General features: G+C 44.3%; 2 protein-coding genes across 3 annotated transcripts in view; one reads left to right on the forward strand and one right to left on the reverse strand.

Annotated features, from left to right (window-relative positions):
* Window positions 1-902: 902 nt before the first annotated feature.
* On the reverse strand, window positions 903-20,518 carry LOC146189557 (thioredoxin domain-containing protein 11-like). Of its 2 annotated transcripts, XM_084604328.1 has the most exons (9): window positions 20,022-20,518; window positions 17,371-17,923; window positions 13,041-13,106; window positions 12,096-12,215; window positions 9,766-9,942; window positions 7,195-7,392; window positions 6,411-6,523; window positions 4,475-4,552; window positions 903-2,228 (listed from the first exon to the last, which is right to left on the reverse strand). In XM_084604328.1, exons 1-9 carry the CDS (start codon window positions 20,324-20,326, stop codon window positions 1,952-1,954), a joined length of 1,887 nt encoding a protein of 628 aa, XP_084460454.1. In that variant the 5' UTR covers window positions 20,327-20,518; the 3' UTR covers window positions 903-1,951. The 2 variants fall into 2 exon arrangements, with proteins under 2 accessions (XP_084460454.1, XP_084460455.1); XM_084604329.1 differs by lacking the exons at window positions 903-2,228; window positions 4,475-4,552 and adding an exon at window positions 5,943-6,085.
* An 8-nt stretch (window positions 20,519-20,526) lies between these two features.
* PIG-Q (phosphatidylinositol glycan anchor biosynthesis class Q) overlaps window positions 20,527-22,581 on the forward strand; it is a 38,139-nt gene continuing 36,084 nt past the window's right edge. Inside the window, exon 1 of the mRNA XM_084604330.1 lies at window positions 20,527-21,417. Within this exon, the coding sequence (XP_084460456.1) occupies window positions 20,828-21,417 (590 nt within the window). The 5' untranslated portion in view covers window positions 20,527-20,827. The remainder of the gene's footprint in view (window positions 21,418-22,581) is intronic.

The following is a 22,581-nucleotide window of genomic DNA, read 5'->3' on the forward strand; positions in this document are numbered from 1 at the left end:
GTATAGTGCCGAATGCAGCAAAGTTTCCTGTAGCAAAAGTTCAAGACAGCTGCCCAAAACAAGCAATGCGCGGTTTTGTACATGCACACAGGCAGATAGCACACCTAATTAGTTTCATTGCAAGTCAGGAATATCTTGCACAGGTCGTTGCGCGACTGTGCGCCGACAGCCCCGGCAAGCTGGACAGACAAGGAACGGGAAATATGGTGCGAAAGAGCAACGAACATTTACCCCAGTTGTCTCTTCACAACTGCTGGTCAAGTTCTTCGCTGTGAGACCGAGAAAAACAATAACTGCTGCAATACTCATCCATGAGCTTTCCTCTAAATGTGCAGTTAGTGAACGTGTCACGGTTCAAAATTCATCTAGTACTCCTACCCCGCAAAGCACGTACAACTCAATACATGGTTCAAAAGCAACAATGAGTAAAAAAATATGGCCTCTTAACTCGCTTGTTCCTGACAAGATAATTTACATCTTTCTGAAGACACCTTAAAGGTGACCAACAGGCACATTCTCTCGTGCTGTCATTCATGAAAGGCAAACACAGCTCAAAAGCCTAGCCAGCCATGCAAGCCACCTCGGTCACAGCAGCCCCCTAATGATAAATGGATAGTTAATAAGGAACCACAGGAAAACCTTTGTGCATAGTTGCAGGTCACTGCACCTGTTAAACATCCCTGATGTCTTTCAAGGAAGGAAATAGATCACTGAACTGTGTCATACAAGATATGAATGCAGTCATCCACACAGTTGAGTCCCCAGGATCATTATAAGAAACTATATGGCTGTACAGTTGTACAACTTCCCGTTACAAGTAACACAGAACAAAGCCCATCATCGTAACAGCATGTCAGGATTTGTTCCAGCAATGGAGTAGCCCCCCCCCCCCCCCCCCCCGCCTATCCCCCGCTCGAAAAAAACTTTGTAATGAGAATGGATTGTCAAAATAAACAGACACTACACCCATCATCCAACAAGAATATTGAGAGACTAGGTGTGAGAGAACTGCCCTGCCCAGAATAAGTAACTAAAAAAGTAGTGGTGGTAACAGAAGCACAGAACTTACCGAATAATAAACACATCATTTCATTCTTACTGATCACTCAAAAAGTAGCTGATTCACAATTATACAAGTGGCATTGAAAGTTTTTATGCACAGACTTCTCTCATCTCCTTAATGCCATAAAGAACCATTTCTTATTAAGTTCAATAAAAATTACACCATCAACCAGAGCACGCACTAGGGTTTCCCATTTTCTCATAACATTAGGTAGAATACATGGAAAATCAAGCTTCCATAAAGTCAAATTTCTGGATGTTTTAGTGCATAAATGTGGCCACGCCCACAAAGAAAACATTACATACTCGTCTTAAATATGTCACTACGAATTATGACAATTTTTTCAATATAAATGTCTGATTAGCAAACCAGACAATTCCCGATACAGAAAGTCCAAAATATTGAAATCCGTCACTTTGAATGCAGTTCATCGTAGAGCAGCACAGCAATGACCAGCCATAACTCATCTTCCAACCTATAATCGAAAGGATTAATCTCAGGGTATTATAGACTTGCAATCACATTACAAACGCCTGGGACCAACAATTTTCAATGTTGTGCGCTTCGTATAAAACATAGACAAATGTATACAGCTTAGAGAGAGCATACTTTCTCAGCAGCACTCGGATCTCAAAAGTCTACGCTCACCGGCACTTGCAGCTTCAAAATGGAGAAATCTCTGCACGCATACTGCGGTAACCGAAGTTTCCAAAAATTCGTTGTGTCCAGAATCACCGTTAAGCATCCGGCACGATCACTCCAATCGCGAACAGATGCCTGAACGCACGTAAAGAGTAGATGTACAGCGCACTGCGCCGCTCTGCTACAGCGCTCGCGCAACCTCATAACGGCACTTTCCGTACTCTACTTAGTAAAATACAGGGAACCTCATGACGGCACTTTCCGTAGTCTACTTAGCAGCATCTTCCGTAATGTCCGTTCTCGACGGTGCGCTTCGGCCAGCTTTGTCGTTGGAAAGAGGCTCAACGCTGAAGAGCGCAGGCGCCACGCCTGCAGCTTGCGCAAGTTCCGCAACAGGCAGTGGCGAGAGTCACAGAGCGTTTCCACCAACTGCCACGCCACCTCGTGGCGGAGGTGCTTCAACACAAAGCGCACCAACTGTGCGGTCGTGATGAATCCCGAGTACTGGACGCTGTCTGCTTTTCTGCAAACGAGCCAGACAGGAAGAACAAATTGAGTTCAATTCAGTCTCTAAAGAAACGAATAAGCAGATGTGGCCACAGCTAACAATTATTAGCCTGCCTTACTTGAAATTTACGACATGGCTTGATCAATCTCACAAAGTATGACAATTTGACTTGAATCTGTGTTCATCTTATGTAGCAAAACATTGATAACAAGGACGTGGTGAGAATAAAAATAATTGTTACATCCCCTGAACTGTTTATCAAGCAAAAATGAAAAAGATCTTGTAAGGAGAAGTTTAGAAAATGCCATTACACTGGTGCATTTGCAAAACCGATGAAATTTATTCACGGTCATTCACCATAGCTCCTTGCTTGTGACAAACAGCGTGCAAGCAGGGAGCTGGCACACTTAGCGTGTAATGTGACTGTGAACAGGCACTGTGCGAGCAGCATTTATTGAGGCGGAAAGCCTTTAATGGCTCATACTGTTGGCGTCCATCTGTTCACACTGTAGCTGCCAATCGAATGACATCATGATGTCACCAGAAAAATATAAATCCTGTCTCCACCAGGAATTGAACCTTCATCTCTCGGATCCACTGCCGAACGGTTTAACCAACTGCGCCACGCCTGGCATTAGCAATGATAATGACGGTGCATTTAGTTGATGATAATGAGAACAAACTTGATGCACCCTGTGCAGCAGCAACACTCGGGCTTTCGCAGTTCTGCAGTGCAGACTCAACACTGCTCTCGGAATTTTTGCTGTAAGGTGCAGTCATATCTGATACATTTATAGCATAAGACAGAGCTTAGAACTCTTGAAATTCTACACATTATACGCAATGCACCTCGGCCAAGTAATTTTATGAATCTGTATCATGTCAGAACTCGTATCCCCTGTGACTGTGTCACTGAGTTTCTATTCCGTAACCTGTGCAGTGGTTTTTCTCTCATTTCTGAGATCTAGTAGCGACAATGGTCTGGTCTGGCCTTGGGGTTTAATGTCCCAAAGCAACTCAGGCTATGAGAGACGGCGTAGTGGAGGACTCCGGAAGTTTCGACCACCTGGGGTTCTTTAACGTGCACTGACATGGCACAGCATACGGGTGCCTAGCTTTTCGCCTACATCGAAAAACGGGCACTGAGGCCGGGATTCAATCCCGCGTCCAGTTATTTTATTTTGTCACCCACAATTCTAAACCCAATTATTATCACTGTGCGGCTTTTTGTAACATTCATGTACAGCCCTCCATTTTTTGTTAATATCTCGGCAGCGCTGACCGCCCAGAGTAGTGTTGCCTAAACGAACCAGGCCAGAAGGAAAGCAAGCAGAGTATTGTTATCGGAATGCGGCACATACATGGGAGGCCTGAGCCACAAATAGCACAATCGCCCATAAATTGTCTGCATAAGCTCACAACATAGAGTTACAACAAAACACTGCACACTTGCCCATTCGGCTAGAATTCGAACATGGGAATTCAACCTACATCAGATGCATGCTGCACATCACAGACGTAGCCTCTAATTTCCTTCAGTGGAAAATTTGAAATTCCACGAAATTTCATGTCCATTTGCTTTCCATTCCCTTGCCTGCTCCTCATGAGACCATCACTGCCTTCCCTTGTGGCTGAACTGACTCCCTTTGTTTCATGTTTTCAGCAATTTTTTTCTCACAATGCGGTTCCAAACAGTGTCTTAATGACCTAAGGACATTCACAATTGGCTTTGCTTAGAGTCTTATAAGCCTAGTGGGTGAGATTACTGAGCATATCTTGAAGTGTACGTAAAAACATCAAATGACACTGAGACTTCAGTTCAAAATACAGAAAATATACTTCATGAAGAGCTTTCAAGAAAATGCTCATTATGTTCATGCAAATATGGTAATACTACTTTTCACTATAGGTGCAAGTATTGTTACTCTCCTTACGTAATTATGCAAGCCAGCTGCAGACAGCACTGCAGCACTAGACGTACTAGCTTGCTTGAGCAGAGAGGAGAGGCAAGCGTATCAAGATATCGGTATACCTTTGTATGTCACGAAGTTCGATCTTTCTAGAGAATACTGGCAATCAAATTAATTAAGTTCCCATCATGCCTGCTTATGCCCACATACAGAATGTCGTTTAAAATGTGACTCCTAACACATTTCCTCAAGCAACAAAAAAATCCAGGAATTCTTGTGGAATTGCTGAAAACTAGGTGTCCCAGACATGCTGGCCAGCATGAGCCTGCAATTCCGAAGGGTAAAACTCACTTGCGTGAAAAGAAAATGACAGTGGGATACTGTTGCATGGTGAACTCCCAGGGCAGGTCATTCTTGTATGCATCAATCCTGAAAAATGAGAAAACCAATTCATAAAAGTTCATTAGATTTATCAACAGCAGGATATAACTAAAACACTGACAGCAACTGTGGCCATGGTCATCTGATAACCGAACCGAACTGTACCTACAGCCAAACTGCTGCCCTGTCATGTCAGCATGTGTTACTCAGGTGATCTAAATTACTGAGAAGCCCTCCCGTGTGGCGTGCAATTTGCTTCTTGTACCTGCAATCGCACCACTGTCAATGCATACATTCAACAATGCTGTTTCACAACAATCTTGCTATCTTGCCGTATGAGTCCGCAGGGTTGCAGGTGGCGAACTTGTTCAAGTCAAAAATCCCTGTGAAAACTATTCCCACGTGGCTTAACTCATTTCACTATGCCGATTATGTAGTTGGCTACATATCATGCGTACAGGGCAGACCACTTATAACGATATAGAGAAAATCGGAAAATCTGATCGTTATAACCGATTATCGTATATCTGGATAAGCGAAAGAAAGAAAAAATGAAAAAAAAAAAAAGCACGTCCACAATTTTTCCCTTCCATGTAGGCTTACCTACCTACTACCAGCGATGAGTAGATGGGGTTCAACAATGCTAACCGTCGTAAAGAGCACTAAACACTTTATTACAGGATACATCAATAGCCATAAAATAACTTAAGCATACTTAAAAAAGTCGGCAACTCACGCTCGCTTGAGCAGCAGCTGAAGTTGGACAATCTCTGTGAGCATTGCTTCCAGTAGCGCGTACGCTTGCGGCAGTCCTTTTTGCGATGCACAAAACTAGCAACTGGATGAACTGCAGGACATCCCCAGCCTGAATGATCGTTAAAATCGTAGAGTGCGAATGCCCGTATTTTTTCATGAGACTTCTAACCTTGGAAAACCTGCCAGAAATCCCGATGAATCTGCTGTTTCCGTCTCGAGAGCTATCACGCCGTCGATATGATGGCGCCGACTTCCACGAATGCGATGGCGATGACGATACGGCCGCACCCTTTGCATATCAACAGGCAGCAATTACGACGAAAATAGTGCTCACTTCCAAACCGCACACAATGCTATTTGAGGATTTCTCCACAAAAGTCCGTTTTCGCTGCATATGTCGAGTGTTCACATCATTTTCTTCTTAGTATTTTATTCTTTATCAAACATTCAGATAAATTTTTGTGGTAAACATCTACCGGACGGCGATAAAGCTATCGTATTCGATGTACCGCCAATAATTGATCGTTATATCTGGTTTATTTTTACACTGGGCCAATGAGAAAACTGATAACTCGCAAAAATTTGATCGTTGTAAGCAATATATCATTATATCTGGTATCGTTATAAATGGACTGCACTGTAGTCATGGCCGTAAAATAATGAGGAACATTTCAGTCACACAGGTTTTATCACGCCTTACCTAGTAAAAATTAGGTGGTGCTTAATACACAAGCTGGCAAATGCTGCTGCACTCGTGCACAAATGGAAGAAAGTTTCCTATTTCTTCTGCTCAGCAAAAGGACAAAGGGCAAAGTCAGACATCACCTAAACAGTATAAAATGTCCAGTGTTAAAAGAGTGTACAATTACTTTGTTATGCACGGTAAAAAAGAAAAAGGTCCGGAATCACCTACTAAATCAAAAGCATCTAAACATAAGCTCTATATTCCGCATCGCTGGGTCATTCAAAGCACTGCACCTTCTAGCCCCAAATTACCAACACACCGAATGATCCAAAGCGATCAACACAACTCAATCACCGCTTGACCATTGCACAGCCTGATCATTCCATAGCCATGAGACTGTGCACAACTATATGTGACCAATTCTATTCCAGCAGTGAGCAAACGCTGCATGATAAAAATGCTGACCTGGCAAAAAGAAGGCCCTTGAACCCTTTGAAGAACTTTGCAGCGGCAAAGAAGTGGTGGTAGATGGACTTGCAGAAGCCGCACCAGGACGCATAAAAGAGCACGACGGCATCCTGGAGGAGGCAGCACACAAGAATCAAGGAATCCACAGTTAGTGAATGCAAAAAGGTGCACAAAAAGCTTTTATAATTAACATACATCGTGCAAGTCATGGCATTGAAGCCCCAACCAAGTTTCTCATGTCACAAACACTGCTCAACTGATAAGACCATTTCCTTCACATTCTCACAAGCTTAGCAAGCCACGTTTGGTATGGCGAAATTTGAAGCATTGAGACATGAAATACTACAACTACAAAGCTCCCTCACACACTGCAACTGTGACAGGGCTACCTTGGTTAACCATTTTGTCAAATTATCTGCAGTGCTTATCCTGTGAAGCATGCTACACTTCAGAAATCCATGTTGTACATCTGCTGTCAAAAGATTATGGATTGTGACTAAAAAAAAAAGACTAATTTCTCATTTCTCTGCACTCCCATTGCGTGGCTCAAAGTTTAAGGGTGTTCCCTGCAACTGACATACTCATATTATGTTACACAAGTTTAATCAACTCTGTGCGCAAAGATTCTCGTCAAATCCATATTTTTCTAGCGTGCTACAGCATTCCGTAAACTCCTGGTAGCGGGTGCCACTCAGCCCTAGGAAAAATGCTCACAAAATAGCGAATTGAGACATCTGAGAGCGCTTTAAAATTCGCAAAGCACGGTCTATGCTCTGCTCACGTGTGTAGTGTCCAGCATGAGTTGCCGGAAGGCCCTCCCACTGAGTTCCGCAACGAGGCGATTGCTGCGATCCACCCTGATTGAGTTAGGTCCAACAGAGTTTAAATGGCGGTCCAGGATCCTATCAGTGAAGTCGACAACCAGCTTCTTCAATGTTGGAGCTGTGACTGGTCCTCGAATGAGATACTGAGCCTGGTCCTAGGGTCAAAGAGAAAAAGAGTGAAAAGGAAGCATTCTGGAATCGCTCACTGACATCCCAAAATATTGTGTCCACACAGTTTGTTAGTCTACCTATATCTTTTATTTTTTAATTTTAAAACCTGAAGTGAGAGGGTGGGGTGGGGGTCACTTCAATTGACTCCAAATCTTACACTAGTTTCCTCCAGAAGCTAATATGACAGAGAGAGAAGAAACAGCAATTACATTTGACGATCCATTTTTCGGACTCTCAACAGACCGTGAAAATGTCAGAAAAATTGGGCAGTCCGAAAAAACAACAAATGTACACCAAAAAAGCTCAATTTATTGCCTATTATTGACTTTGAGGCCGGAAAAAGTCATGAATGCTTTTCTGCACCACGCTCCGCTTCCGTGCTAACAGCTCCGCCTGAATTTCGGCGAGCGTTATAGTGTCGCCGTAAGCAGACGCAAGGGTTGCGACCACTTGCATCAGCTCAGCTTGCGTCGGCTGCGCTACTGCAGGTGAGTCATCGTTGTCGTCGCTCTCAGACTCCGCAAGCACTTGGCGAATAACTTCTGCCTCAGTGAGCCCAGTGCACAGTTCCAACTCGTGGTCCACGTCTATGAACTCTGAAAACTAGACGGTCGATGAAATTTCGATACCTGCAGTGCGAAGGTCGTCAATGAGCTGCTCACTGCCTGACAGCTGCTCCACAACGCTCTCCTCATCCAAGGCAGCCGACTCGTCATTCAGCACAAATCCCGCGTGGCGGAAGCAATTGCACAGCGTTGTGGGTGCTTCTACGCATCGGCGAGCGTACTAAGTGCTCCAAGCAAATCGACAGAGTAGGTTTTCCCACTGTCGAGGCGCACCACCCCCACCGACCACTGGATCACAATACCGATTCCATTGAGTGCCTTCTCGCTGCCACATTGCACGCAAAAACGTAACAAAAAGAAAGCTCCTTATAAAATCCAGAAACAGCTTCTTGAAGAACTGAAGCCGATTCAATTAAATGCAAGCCACAGTAGCGACAGAACATAGTTCTTGCATCACCACGACCGCGGCTAGCCCTACTCGCTATGCTCGGCAACGCACGTGAAACGCACGGCAAACACAGAAAAACAGGCAGTCGAAGCGATCAAGCTAAAAGAAAAAAAAAAGCACTCTGGCAGCCAGCAGCGACATTGTTCCGGGAGCGGAAGCTGCTAGGCAAATAATATAGCCTCGATCCAGCATCAGTTTAGCTGAGGAGGCCGCAAGGCCGGCACCGGTTTCGAGGCTATCGAAGGAAAAAGTAAACAAACAAGATGGCAGCAACACTGCTTAAACTGTGTGGCAGTTGGCCCGGCTGATGCTTGGAATGTCCAAAAAATTGAATAGCCCTCCCTAGAGTGTCCGAAATTTTGAGCCACATAACACATTGACTTTATAAGGTATGTCAAGAAAAAATCCGAATAATCAAGCATGTCTGAAAAATTGGGTGTCCGAAAAATCAGTCATCGACTGTATACTGCAGCTTTTCTACGCCTCATGTACTCTCATACCTAACTGTGACATCCCAATTACCACATGACAACTGAAACCACAATTTAAACGGCATGAGAGAACATGGTGCCAAACCAATGAGAGACTCGTCGACAGGCTCACTGGGCTCAATGAATTCTCCCGATGCTGGAGGTGGGAAAACACTCAAAGCCCTCCGCTGCTGACAAGCGCTACACGATATCATGTGTGGGAATTAGAGCAGAAATTCAGCACAGTAGGTGACAGCAAGGCGCAAAAGTGAGCTTTTAAAAATGTCTAGCAAGCCATTGGCTTACTTTTGAGGTCTTGTATGCAGCACGAAGTCACAGTGAACTGTAGTCTACACAATGCAAGCATTTTGTATCCGCCCAAAACCCTATTTCTGAAGCCATTTTACATTTTGCACATTAATCCAAATCAAAAACATAGTACACAAATTTCGTGTCTCTACTCTTTCAAAAGTTCCCAAAACACTGCTCAGATGACCCAAGAATCCTTTATCGTAGGTCATGACACAAGACAACATGTTAGAGTTTTTGATTTCACAGTATTGATAGCATCAACCCAAAGCATGGCAAACAGCAACTACATAATATTTTCACTGATTCGAGTCTTTCGATGATGGAGCAAAATGTCCATAAGTTTGTTTGTTTGTTTGTTTTTCTGCCTACAAAAGCCATTAATTCAACTCACCACATCGCTTTAAGTGAAGCTAAGACCGTTCCAATGATATGAAGAAACAGTGCCTGATTTTCACTGCGAGAGTCACTTCTACGCCCTTCCTTTTATTTTTCTTCAGCAGTAATGTTTCTCTCTCAACATTTCATGGCCCGCCAAACTGGGAACACTTAACAGACACACACCTTCGCTGCATAAATAACTGCAGTAGGGAGTCCGTCAGAGAGAAGCCCGGGCGGTGCAAATTCCGTGTGCCGGCCATCAAGAGCCACGAAATTGACCGTGCTGTTAGTGCGGCAGCCCAGCCCAGAAAAGCGGCCCTTCAGCTCGCATGCCTGGTAATCCTGGGACAGCTGATGCAGCTGCATGAAAGGAAAGACGAAATATAAGTTGAAGTAAGACTCTCAAGGAACATTGAAATAAGCAATAACAGTCAAGCCTGGATGTAACGAAAAGCGAGAAAGGTCTTCAATTTTTCTTCAAATGCAGGTTTTAATTAAAGCCTCTTTTTGAAGACAATGCAGAACAAAAATGAAAATAAGACATAAATGTTGGAGGAATCGCCTCAGACATGTTCACAGTAGTCGCCAGTAAGTCACGGGTGCACGAAAATATTTTGTGATCGCGCAGATGATGCGACTGTGACAGCAGCCGCCGCCACACTGACACAACCAGCACAATGTCATCGCATGTGGGTTAGCAAGAGGCAGGGGATGTGGTAGCAGCTGCAGACAACTACCTCTTCCCTCGACTCTTCTCTGTCTGCCTGGCCACCATTGCTCTAGGAAGTCATTGTACCACTCGTCCCATGCCTTTTGTTTTGTCCTATTGTCACGCACTGTTTCTGAGCATGAACTTGATGTGACGTTACAGAAGTGAAAGCTGCAGAGGTGGCTGCATTTTCCATACACAGGTGAACGAGACATTACAAGAACCGTGTTTGCTCGTTCCCGTCATCAGCCAAATTTCAACTAACTCACCACTCAATATTAGCTAGTCAATAATAGTTTTTACTATATCAAGGTCAATCACTGCGATATATTAATTAGATTATTATATATTTATTAAAGCAATACTGTCATTAGATGGAGTTCGCAAATACACATACTTCAAAGAAGTGGCTCAGCATTGGGGGATTCAGAAACGGCATAATACTGACAAATTCACTATACTATAATAGAACTTTGCTATATCCGCACGAAACTGTAGTTCTTCACAAAAACATGAAGTGCTACATTAAAGACGAAATTTTTTTTCCAAATTTCCGGCACATGATAATCAGACACAGCCCGGCTACAGTAGCATCAGAAGTCTAGGTCATTGCTCATCACAAAGAAACCAAAGCACAATGCACAGAAAAAATGAAGAAAGACCAACCAACATTTGTCACATTCTCTTGTGATCTTTTTAACTTTGTCAAGGGTCATGCTGCATTTTCAATAATGATGAAAAATGCTGTTCTCTCTGGCCCTGTCTATTAAAACTGTAAAGAATCAAATTTTACATATCTAATTTGCAAGCACACCCTTCACTCAGGTTTGCGGCAGTGGCTCTAGTCCCACTCTACAGACAAAAAAAGGCGCTGACATACTTCTAGTGATGTAAGCCACTTCAAGAGCCTGCAACTCTATTCCAAAGTGGGTTATCAACCTTCCACATATTTTAATTTCTGTACCCACGCGCACCATATGCGGCAAGGTTAAAGGAAAAACTATACTAGTAGCACACTTTGGAAGTAAAACGTCACACAGAAGGTTTTCTTGGCAGTGAGGAGGCAATACAGGATTCGATGCCAACAATCACCTACAATCACAAAAAAAGTCAGGCATTGACGTTGGCACATGAACACTTCACCTTCCGGGCACCCTCCAGGCCCAGAACATGCATTTCCAACCTATGAGACTCCACTCGCCGCCAATAAACCACCGATTGTCCTTCCCGTAGGTCTGCACTGACCTAAATTCAATCTACAGAAGGTGCCACCCACCACGCATTCAGACGTCTCCAGAAGCTTCCCAATATTACAAACACACCATGAAAGCAAATTCAAAGACACATATGGGTCTCCTGTAGTAGCTGGAGCTGCCTACAAGAGACACGAAGCGCAGGAAGACTAATCGTAATGCTTCAATGTTACGCCATGGAATGAATCCCACTGACCGTAACTTTTGCCTTAGTTTCCAACATTAGAAATTGGCAGTTTTGTTTGAAATATGTGTAATAATAATCCACTATGCTCAAACTGAAAATTAAAAACTGAGAATGGTGAATATGTTCTGCTGCGTAGAAAGTGTCTGTTTCAATCTTGTAGCTCCCGATCCCCAGCCTTAAAAGTCATCAAAAAGTGAACATAAAAGCGCCGATGTTTGTCCTTGCCAAGTTTCGGATGTGCCGAGCAGGCCAAATCAGCCAGTGTTGCAAAGCATCAACAACTTTTCTGGATATGCACCTTTCACAGTCTATGCTTCTACTGCATCAGGAGCAGTAAAGACAAGTTAATAAAGCAACTTGGTACCTGAAAATATTCTTGGCTTCCGTGCTCTGTGTACAGGATCAGCGCAGACTGGTTCTCGACAAGCCTCGACAAACTCCTGCTTTTCAGGCCGGAGGGAGCGATCCAATGAAGCGTCCGCATCTGCATAAAATTCACGATCACACTGGACTACAGCAATTTAGGGGAAAATTTTAGAGCCCCCCTTCCCTTATATGGTTTCTCTAGACTCAAGTGAGCAGCCCTCCTTAAGCAAAGGAAGCACTGAGGGGAGCATTGAAATTTCAAGCTGCTCTTAGCCGCTCCTTTGGTAATGAGGCCCTCAGAGCTATGAAGAGCCGCTTACACACAACAGGGGCCGACACCATGTGTCTGATAACAGAAAAATATCTGTCTAAATAAAGAAAAACTAGCACACACAGTCAACTTTGTATCTGTTATTCAAACACACACATGCGCATGCACCTAATGCTAGCATAATGTGCACATAACTGAATGCATGTCTATATTTATGTGCCCTTAAAATATGTGCAATAATGCACACTGTCTTAGGGCTCCACAGATGTCTTGGCAGCAAAAAAACAGTTTGTCATGCTCCCATGCCACTGTCAGAGACAAATACACATGCATACCGCGATATGCAAACTCAGCCACAGAAAAACAAGTCTGCCGAACTCGTCGAACCTAGGTGCTGGCTATGGATACAAAGTTTAGTAAGGATGAAGCTGCCCTTTTGAACACAGAGTCATTGTAGCCGCTGGAGTCGTCCTACTGCAGAAGCGCAGAGCACATGGTTGTGAGTGAAGCATACATTCAAGTCAAACAAGGACTGAGGACTTCTTAGTAAGGCATACTAAATAATTTAGTAAAGAAAGGCGAGCCACTCTTAAAACATCCTCACTGAGGTAAGGAGGGTTCAAATATTTGGTCCAAAGTAGCTTAAACTGACTCGTAAACAGAGTGGGATACCTCACGAGCTTTGTTGAACGTCCAATCAAGTGCAGTCTTGTAGTCAACGCCTTTCTCATTGTAGCCCTGTGAAAAAGAAAAAAAGAAGAAAAATACAAAATGGGCCAATCCCATGTTACAAATGGATGACACTGTGTTCACGCTTAATCTCTTTTTACCACTATAACATCACTGCACTGAAACAGACCACTTCTTGGATTCACTCACCAATCAAGTTTCATCTATTCATTTATATTTCCATTGCCTGTAACCAAGAAGCGAATCTGACAGCTTCCACTAAAGCAACATTTGTGATGGCCAAAGTTCAAACATGAACAAATTATGCAAACTCAACAAATCACACAAACTCATGTCGAATTCAAGTGGGAGAGCAGGTGCACTCAAGAGCCCTCCAAAAGTGCTCTCAGACAAGCGGGCGCCCTCCAGTGGGAGAGCAGCAGTAAAATCACTGGCTTCCAATGGTAAAGGAGGAGGGCTTTTCCTCTGCTGAGAACAGTCGAGTGCACTTCCGGCTGCTCTCTCGTCTAAAGCAAGTGTAGAGGAAGTCACATGGGTAGAGGAAGTCACATGACACAAAGCATCATATCCGCGCCGTCTTTCTTTTTTTACTCTTGAGTCGCGACGGCGTTCGGCGAGCTCTTCGGAATCAAGCGAATTTGAGTCAGGAGCGTAAAGCATTGCTCAGGTGCTGTATGCATGTTTGAGAGTTGCTGCTGGCGTCGAAAGGGCCAAAGGAGGCAAATCGCCGTGCTGTGAGAACCAAAGGCATACAAAACAAGCGGTTCTTCATGAGCGTTGGCCTCTCCTCGGGTTGCAACTGCCACCATTGCGGGCAGGTGGAGAATTCTGAGAAGAAAATTGCAGTCATGTGGTAGTGGCTCGCTGCTCTCAACACGCAGAGAGCATTCCCGTGGGAGGACATTTACACCCTCACTCGGCGTGCTCGTGTACCATTCTGCAATGCTCGGCGCCTCTGCTCTCGTCCCCCCAACCGAATTCGCCATCAGACACTTCTTTATGGTTTAGCACTTATCTGTAGAACCACCACATTTGATTATGGTTTTTTTCCCTAATAGAAACGACATGACAGCAACAGCATATGGCAGGCAACAAATCATTGAAAAGAGGTAAGAGAATGTGCCTAATCAGGACAAGCAGTGGCAGCAGATCTACACCACAAAAGGCAAATAACTAGAAGGATCAGATTAGGTCGGCATCTGGCGAGTACTCTGAGATAGTGAATGCCAGCTTACAAGTACCCCTAACGCAAAAAATATATGACAACTGTATCTTACCAGTCCTCACCAATGGGGAAGAAACGTGGAGGCTAACAAAAAGGGTTCTACTTAAACTGAGGACAATGCATAGAGCTATGCAATGGAAAATGGTAGGTGTAACATTAAGAAATAGGAAGCAGGCAGGGTGAGTCAGGAAACAAACGCGAGTTGACAACATTCTATGGGCATGGACGGGAGGTGTAATGTGAAGGTAAGGAACTGATGGCAATTGAGGATAATGACACATTTTACTAGAAGACAGTGTAGCGTGTGGCAGCAATTACACATTGGACCACTAGCGACAACACTAGCGGCACCAAGTTCGACATAAAGAATTGATCACTTGCCTTGCGCATGCGTATGGTGTATAATATGACAAAGTACTGCAGTTTGGTCGCACAGCCCGCATTCCCGAGAGTGCTTAGGCGAAAAGATATGACTGCTCAAAAACATTAATACTGTCCGTGGCGTGACGGCTTTCTTTTAAGACCATGTCGCTACACAGTCTATTCTAGTTCCCTATAGTGACGGCGTGGATCCCAAAAGAAGGCAAACGCAGCAGGGAATAGCATAAAGTCAGGTATTTGGGCAAGATTAGGAAGTGCACAGGTGTGACAATGCCGCACATGGCACAGGACAGGATAGATAAAGAAATAGGAGAAGGCTTTGGCCTGCAGTGCATGCAGTTGGGCTGATGATGATGCCTAATGATAGGTAAGTGGTCAAGGGTCAATGCAAGGTTGTGAATGCAAATGATGATGCATATAAGCTGGGCGTATCAAGTTAACCTCCTCCATACTATTTTGCGTCAGTATTAGAGCATGATGTGCTTTTATGTACACCTCACAGAAGCAAAAAAACGGCATCGCCCCATTACACCCTCGACATATATCATATTGAGCCAAGTACCAAATGATCTGCAGCAGCCCAGTATGGATGCAATTTTATCACCTGAATCACCAATCAAGATGATGACGGCTCATTGAGAGTGCTTCGGCAAGTCTTTTTTGCAATGGTTTTTGAAAATTTGAGTTGGGTCAGACTTGTGGCCTTGGACTTTGGATTCCACTAGTAATATGTGGTTGATTTTTTTCTACTTCCTGATCAATTTCCTTTCAGGCAAAAATGAGCCAATACTAATTTTTCATTGAACAACACCATAAACTAAGGAAGAAAACACATTCCCCCTATTTTTTCTTTGGTTTTGGTGACCGCTGGCTTTAAGTGAATGTTGCAATAGTCCCCCAGTTTCCCAGGAATCCCAAAAAATCGCGACTATAAGCATTTTTCGAGGAATTTGGTTTTAACAGCCCTACACTCACTTTTTGATACCACTGTTGTTAGGAATATTGGTAAGAACGACCGAACGATGAGGAATGACTCATCTTCTTCATTTGCATAATATGACATGATGGTAAAGTCCGAGATTTGAAGAAAATTTTTAGTAAAATATTGTTACGAATAAAATGCAATTTCAAATAGTTCGGGCCAGCATGACCAAGAGCCACATACAAAAAGAGAAAAAGAAACATGCAGACTGCACATTTAAATGCGACATTAGTCCCCGTGGTTAGATTCGCGCAGCAGAAGTACAAATGAAACTAGAAGGCTAGACAGTCGCCACCATGGCTTAAATGACAGAGTGGCATAATTCGCATACAGAGGTCGTTGGCTTGAATTCTACTGGCAGCATGGGGCTATTTTTTCTTATACATTCTAATCAATATTCTCTTTTGTAAAACTTATTAAAATTTTAATTTCCTTATTAACACCGAAAAATTTAAAAATATATAGAAAGAAACACTCCCTTATGCTCTCCTTGGTTTTGGAGACTGCTGGCTTCCTTCTAATGTCCTAAGAGCCCTCTTTGTCCCAAACCTTAGCTGTTCAACTTGATGGTTATTTTAGAAATACGGCTGCTATTACACATTCATCGTTCCATACTTTTTGGCCCAAGTATCCAAAATGTCTGTCTGTCACTTGCTACATAAACTACACTCTATTTGTGGCATTAATTTTGTCAACACTGACATAGGAGATCCCACTGATATCATCAGTTGGCTGCACTACATCCTGCTTGTATACTTTTCCTTGCATCCCTTAGATTACAGCGTGGTGCAAGCATCATTAAAAATGCCCCAACTATTCTGAACTTCACAGCAGTCCTGAAATCAGGCTGAAGGACGGCACTATGTGTGTGCCACCTTCAAGTTATTGACGTTTTAAACTGCGCCAGTTCGTTGAAGTATCCCAAACATGATCTTCGTCAATTTTAGAGACGTGCAAATAGCACTATTTTGAAAATGAATCAAATAGTAAAAGAACAGAACAGAATATGAATCAAATACTTGTATGAATATTGACTACTTGCACATATATTCTCAAAATATGAATAATCATATGAAAAAGTGAATCGCTGGCAGCAGTGCTATAATTCGTAAAATAAAAGCTGTAATCATCGAATGCGTAACCCTGATATTGATAGTGGACACTCAATACAAAGTCAGTATATTAACTCCAGACCATCACGCCGTAAACACAGAAAAAGTACTTTTGCTACTCGTGATGACAGTGAACAAACTAGCATCAAGTATCAGCTGATGAAAGGAACAACAGTTTGAGCCATGGCCTCAGATTCTGTACATGGAGGTGGCATGTGCTAAATACTGTCATGTTCCCAATCCTGAATGGCAAATGTTTGAGCATTACAAATGCCACGGCAAGGATGCACCGTGTTGCAGCCCGCTACAAACCTTCACCCCCAAATTGATTGTGGTAGTATGCTGTGTGGCACTGGATAGGGTCCTACTTCTGAAAAAGTCATTTAAACTCCACTGGGCCATAATGAAAAATATTTCCAATTAAAAACTGTTCAAAAACTTGAGAACAGATAAGATTTGCTTAGAAAAATTTAGAACATGGACTTTTCTATTTGTTCAATGTATTGAATAGAAGCACGTTTGATTCACTGCTTAAAGCAAAGATTTCACAGGCCGAAAACATAAGCAACACCGACCCCTAAGAACAACTGCCACAAGTGAGCACTCACTCACCAATGACACATTCCATGTGAATAGTGTCACAGAGTGCTGGATGCCGATCTCCTCTGCAGCACGGCTGTCCACCACGACGGCGAAAGCGACCTCCCGCCAGGGGTCGCGGCTAAGCGCCTGAATCGCGAACCCGTAGAAGCTCTCATAGCCCTGTCCGCGGGGGTCGCCCACCGCACCTACGACGACCGCTGTGTGTCGCCGCAGCAGCGGCACCAAATCTTTGGTGCCAGTGAGGCGCACGAGAGGCAAGGAGACATGTCGTACAAAGCCCTCGAGCGCGCGAGCAGTCGGTGTGACGTTCATGGGGAAGACGACATCGCCGACACTTCGGACGTGGGCGACGACCACGGGAAAAAACGTGGCCGTGTACTGCTTGCGGCATCGGCCATGCAACCACCAGCAGTTAACAGCACCGAAGGCGACCTGGCCTCTGAACCGGAACGCCAGGTTCTCGAAGACATCGCGGGCCCGTTTGCTTGTAGCGTCCCAGGGTGCGTAGTAAAGGACGAGCGAGATATCGTGCTTGTGGAGTCTGTCAGGGTCCAGGTGTCCCCTGCGCGAAACGGCGTCACTTGAGGACTCAGAGGAACAAACCAACGGATTACAGTTGTCGGTATTGCCAATACGTACACACAGTTGTCAATATGTCCAATGATGCGTTCCGTTCTGCATCGGAATGAATGATTTGTATTTCCAGTGGTTTACTGCTGTGGACTTTGGTCCTCATTCTCCTGACTGTAGACCTGTGCCACTCCCCACCATTGCAATGACTGCTGGCCCTGTCGGTAGTTCAACAAATACACCAAATAAATAAAATTAACTGGAGGTGAAACAATGTCGCACGCGACGCACGTGGGTCTCCACTGGCACTAAATGTGCGAATGACTGAAATCATTCCGGTAGGACCAATCACATCATTTGTGAATATAATCGACGATGATATTTATCCACGTAATGCCAAATTACTACTTTTCCCCTTGGTAAAAGGCATACTACAGGTACTTGAGGACCTTCCACTCAAATGTTATAATTGTGACTGATGCTTCAGTATGTGAAGAAAAGGCGGGTGTGGGCATTTTCTCTCTGTCCCTTGGCTGGTCTTCTTCTCTCCGTCTACCGAATTTCACCCCTATTTATTTAGCGGAGTTACTAGCAGTAGTTCTTGCCCTGTGCATGCTTCCAAATTCTTTTTCAACGGCTTTAATACTTACAGACTCATTATCGTTGTGCACTTCCCTACCCGAGTCTACTGAGTCGAAGTTCGCACATTTAAATTTCTCATCCTTCATCATGTCCAGTCGTTTAGGACAGTTTGGGTTCCTGGCCACAGGGGCCTTCATTTCAATGACTCTGCTAATGCTTTAGCGAAAGCAGCCCCGAGTGGTACGATCTTTGAACTCCTTCCAATCTCTGCGATCGTCACGGCAGCACGTTTTCGTAATTATATTTTAAGGCGAGAATTACACGTTAATGCCCTTACTTCCCTGGATGATTTTCATCACCTTCTATTCCCTCGGAGGAGCAAAACCTGCTGGTATCGCAAACTTGAAGTTTCCTTCACGCGACTTCGTTGTTGTGTTCAACTAAAATTTTACCTTTACAGGCCTGGTCTTGCAACCTCTCCTTTGTACTAATATTGTGATGAGCCAGAAACAACTGAACATTTTTTGCTCTTCTGTCACCGACATACATAGCTAAGCAGGCAGTGTTTAGAAATGCCATTGCAGAAACTTAGCTAGCATTTGTCGTCAGTGGTTGTTCTGTCTCTTGCCGCTTCTATGATGGGACGTGCCGATGGGAATGTATGCTGTGCCATACAAAATTTTATTCTAGAATCAAAACGTTTTCCATTATAACTGGTTGTTATAATTTTTGTCCTTTATTTATGATGTACATTTTTGCTATTCCTAATTATGTATTCTTTAATTATTTATTATTATTATTTTATTAATTTCAATACTTTAAAAGTCCAGCAACCCATGCACCACACTCAACCATCACTGTCAGTGAACCAGATTTTATCAAAATTCTAATCTTAGTTCTGCAGAATGGAATCTCAGAAACTGTAATCACCGCCTGGACGTGACCAATCCCTCTTGTGGGTATGCGCCATTTTTATGAGGTCAGAAACAACGACTGTTGGTCTTTGCTATTTTAATTCAATTGATCTGCAACGTAAGCTACATTAGACTAAAATGCTTTCAGTTGAAAAGCCCGCATCTCCAATGTACTTTTCCAGGCTTCATCGACCGCTCTCTATTTGCGCATCTAGCGTTTATATTTGCCGCAATTTTTCGTTTTTGAAAAACAACGCCCACATTCGAAAAATAGGCCGACGAACAGCGACGATGATACTGCTTTTCCTGGTGTGGCTGCTTTCTTTAGGATGATATACTTTTGCGACGTTAACCATTTAATGCAACACCCCTAGGAAACTGAAACCCCACTCAAGCGCACTGGTGGTCCACTACCCGGCTTTGAAAAGACCACTTTCTGACACAGTAGGACTAGTCACTAAAAACATGGGTAGTTTTTGTCACGAGCGTTATGTAGCCCAATTACGTATGACTTTTCTGCGGATTTTTTTCAGGCAGGCCAAGTTGTCAGCACCTCGCATATGCTGGCGAGTGTGTACCTGGCCAGCTACACACCTGTACGAGTCGTTGACGGGTGAGTGCTTCGAGAAGAAACGTCGCGGCGGTCCGGCCAGCCGCGTCTTCTTGGTCGTCTCGTGCAACGCCGCCCAGCTCGCGAGGAGCAGGAGCGTTAGGAAGAAGAGCTCACGTGCGTACGACGTCATTGTCCTCCGGCGTTGTCTGAGCTTACTGAGACTGTCCTCGTCAACGCGTGTTTCGGACTCGGAGCACTGCTCCTGTGGAGCGACACGTGGATTAGCGTCGTCGGCCGTCGGCTCATCGCTGTCACCGCTGCTAGTGTTTTCGTCGATCCCTTCCATCGTGACGTCATTGCCCTGACGCCTCGCCGAAGCTTCCGCGACGCTCAACGAAACGCGCGGTAAGCTTCAATCCTATGCAGCCACTGCTAGCACATAGATGGCGAGGTCTGTGGTACTCCAAGGGCGTGATGTTCGAAGGAAGATCGCCGAACTTTGCAATCGGTTTCGATATCTGCCGATCAGGCGCCGCCATCTTGGCTAGGCGCGACGTGGCTTGTCTTGTTGCTATTTGACGTAAGCCAGTCTTCGTTGACTGATAGTTATAGAAATATTTAGCTACAAAAATACTGTATTAATTTTGATGGGACAATGCTACACTAGACACTTTAGTTTATATTTAGTTTATCGAATATTTATTTTTAATGAGAGAAAGTTTTACGACGTTAGCACAGTTAGCAGCATTCAAGAAAAGCAGCTGGCAACGCAAAGCAACATTCAAAATGGCGACAAGGTGAAATCGAAACTGCGCGTGAAACGCCTCTTTTCCAAGATATATCCAAGATGACGAGTAGCTACGCGAATATTTTCTTACCTGTGCAGCTGTGCCAAGGCACAGGAATTCTAGTGGGATGTGCGAACGACGCGGCGACCAATATTGCATGCGTCGCATCGCTGTTGCTGCCTGAATCCAAAGCCACGGATGCCGCGATCGACGTATTCAGGGATACTCTGACGCGATCATTGGCTCAGAAGTCGTCCTCCTTCGTGGGACTCCTGACAAGAGGCGATGGTCACGTTGTGCTAGTCGCTCATGCCAAGGAAACGCTAGACTTCTGCATCCAAGTGAATGATTACGGACACGTAGTGCAGTCTTTCGTTAGACAGCCTTCGACTAAGACGATGGTTGTGCTGTACGACGCCGACGCGCTTCAACTCACTCCTAGTTTCCACGAGCCCGGTGTCAATGCTCTCGTTGGCTGGTTACTCGAGTGTCAACGGTTTCGTCTTCCTGAAAACGTGGGGTGCTCCGCACACGTTGTGTATGCCAGCTCTATGAATGAAGAGATATCGTTCTTTTGGCAACCTGCGATATGTGCTGGATCGCTGGTTCAAGCTGCAAAGGCCACAATGACGCGCAGACTTCCTTCCCGGTGAGTGATGGTTAATGTTCGACAACCACTAGCTACATTTGTTTCCGTGGATATGATGCTCGGAGTTCCCGCATTGTTATGGATGGTTTGAAAAGTTCGCCGCAATTTTTACTAGTTGGTTTTTCCAAGATAAATGTTAATGTGAAACCTGTTGAAACAGTGGCCGCAGGTGCTACCAATTTGCAGTATAATAGCTTTCATTGCTTTTGGTTTTGAGGAAGGTCGGAGGAAAGAGAGGGGGAGAGAGAAAGAATAAGCATTATTGGGTTTCTGGAATTGCGCGGATGACCGGTCGTCCTTATGGTTTAGGATCCCAGTGGCTTGGGCAGGCTTGGGTGACCCTTGGGCTCTGTTGAGCAGCTTGATATGCTAAAGTATGGTGCTCTAGAATATGAGCACTGTAGCTAAGGGAGACCCTAATGGATCAGCTTCGCCTCCACCCAGTGCTTGTGAGCAACGTTACTATAGTAGCGTTGCTTGTTGGGACCAGTCCCTTAAGGGTTGATCCAATCAAACCTCATGTACACTCATTTAGAGCTATTAAATGTATTTCTCCTCCTCCTCCCACTCCGTCTGACTGAGTGATGTCGAATACTCGACCGCGTACAGTGCATCCATGTGTTCTCTATTTTTCGGGCCATATTTTATGGAAGTTTCTTGGGTTTGGGAAGTTCATAGTATTTATATTTCTCCACGTTGCTGCTTCTTCATATACATTCTTCTTCACCGTTCAGTGCAACCTAGAGAAAGGACCGTCATTACCAACTGTATGTTCCCAGTTTTGGACAGAGCAAAAGAAAGTGCGGGACAGTAAGCATGCAGCCAGTTCGAATTTGGCGCCGTAGTTAGAGCAACACGTCATGAGCGGACGTCGCATTTCCGCCGGGCATCCTGCGCGTCTGATGCGCTCAGGGGCGCTCAGGTTAGGTTTAGTACACTGTAGTTTAGTGTTGAAAAAAAACTTCTCTATTTCTTCGCACTGCAGACGTTCAGAAGACTAGTTTTTCATTTCATAACTTGGTGCTACATTGTCTTGCCCACGGCTCGTCTCACCATTGCCACTAACCATCGAACTGGGGTAAATCAAAAGTTGATTAGTGAATTTTAGTTCATTAGCTATGTAGTTATAAGAGCTTTTACATTAAATTACGTTCACCGCGGCGC

The sequence above is a fragment of the Amblyomma maculatum genome, chromosome 5 (genome assembly GCF_055883805.1).
Source record: "Amblyomma maculatum isolate TAMU_Amacu chromosome 5, ASM5588380v1, whole genome shotgun sequence".
Taxonomy (NCBI): Eukaryota; Metazoa; Arthropoda; class Arachnida; order Ixodida; family Ixodidae; genus Amblyomma; species Amblyomma maculatum.

Excerpts from the sequence above, each read along its gene's own strand:
- LOC146189557 (XM_084604328.1), bottom strand. The coding sequence starts at position 20,326 with ATGGAAGGGATCGACGAAAACACTAGCAGCGGTGACAGCGATGAGCCG. Across the intron at positions 17,924-20,021 it reads CCCGTCAACGACTCGTACAG|GGGACACCTGGACCCTGACA; the intron begins GTGTGTAGCTGG and ends CGTTTCGCGCAG. Across the intron at positions 12,216-13,040 it reads CGTTCAACAAAGCTCGTGAG|ATGCGGACGCTTCATTGGAT; the intron begins GTATCCCACTCT and ends AATTTTATGCAG.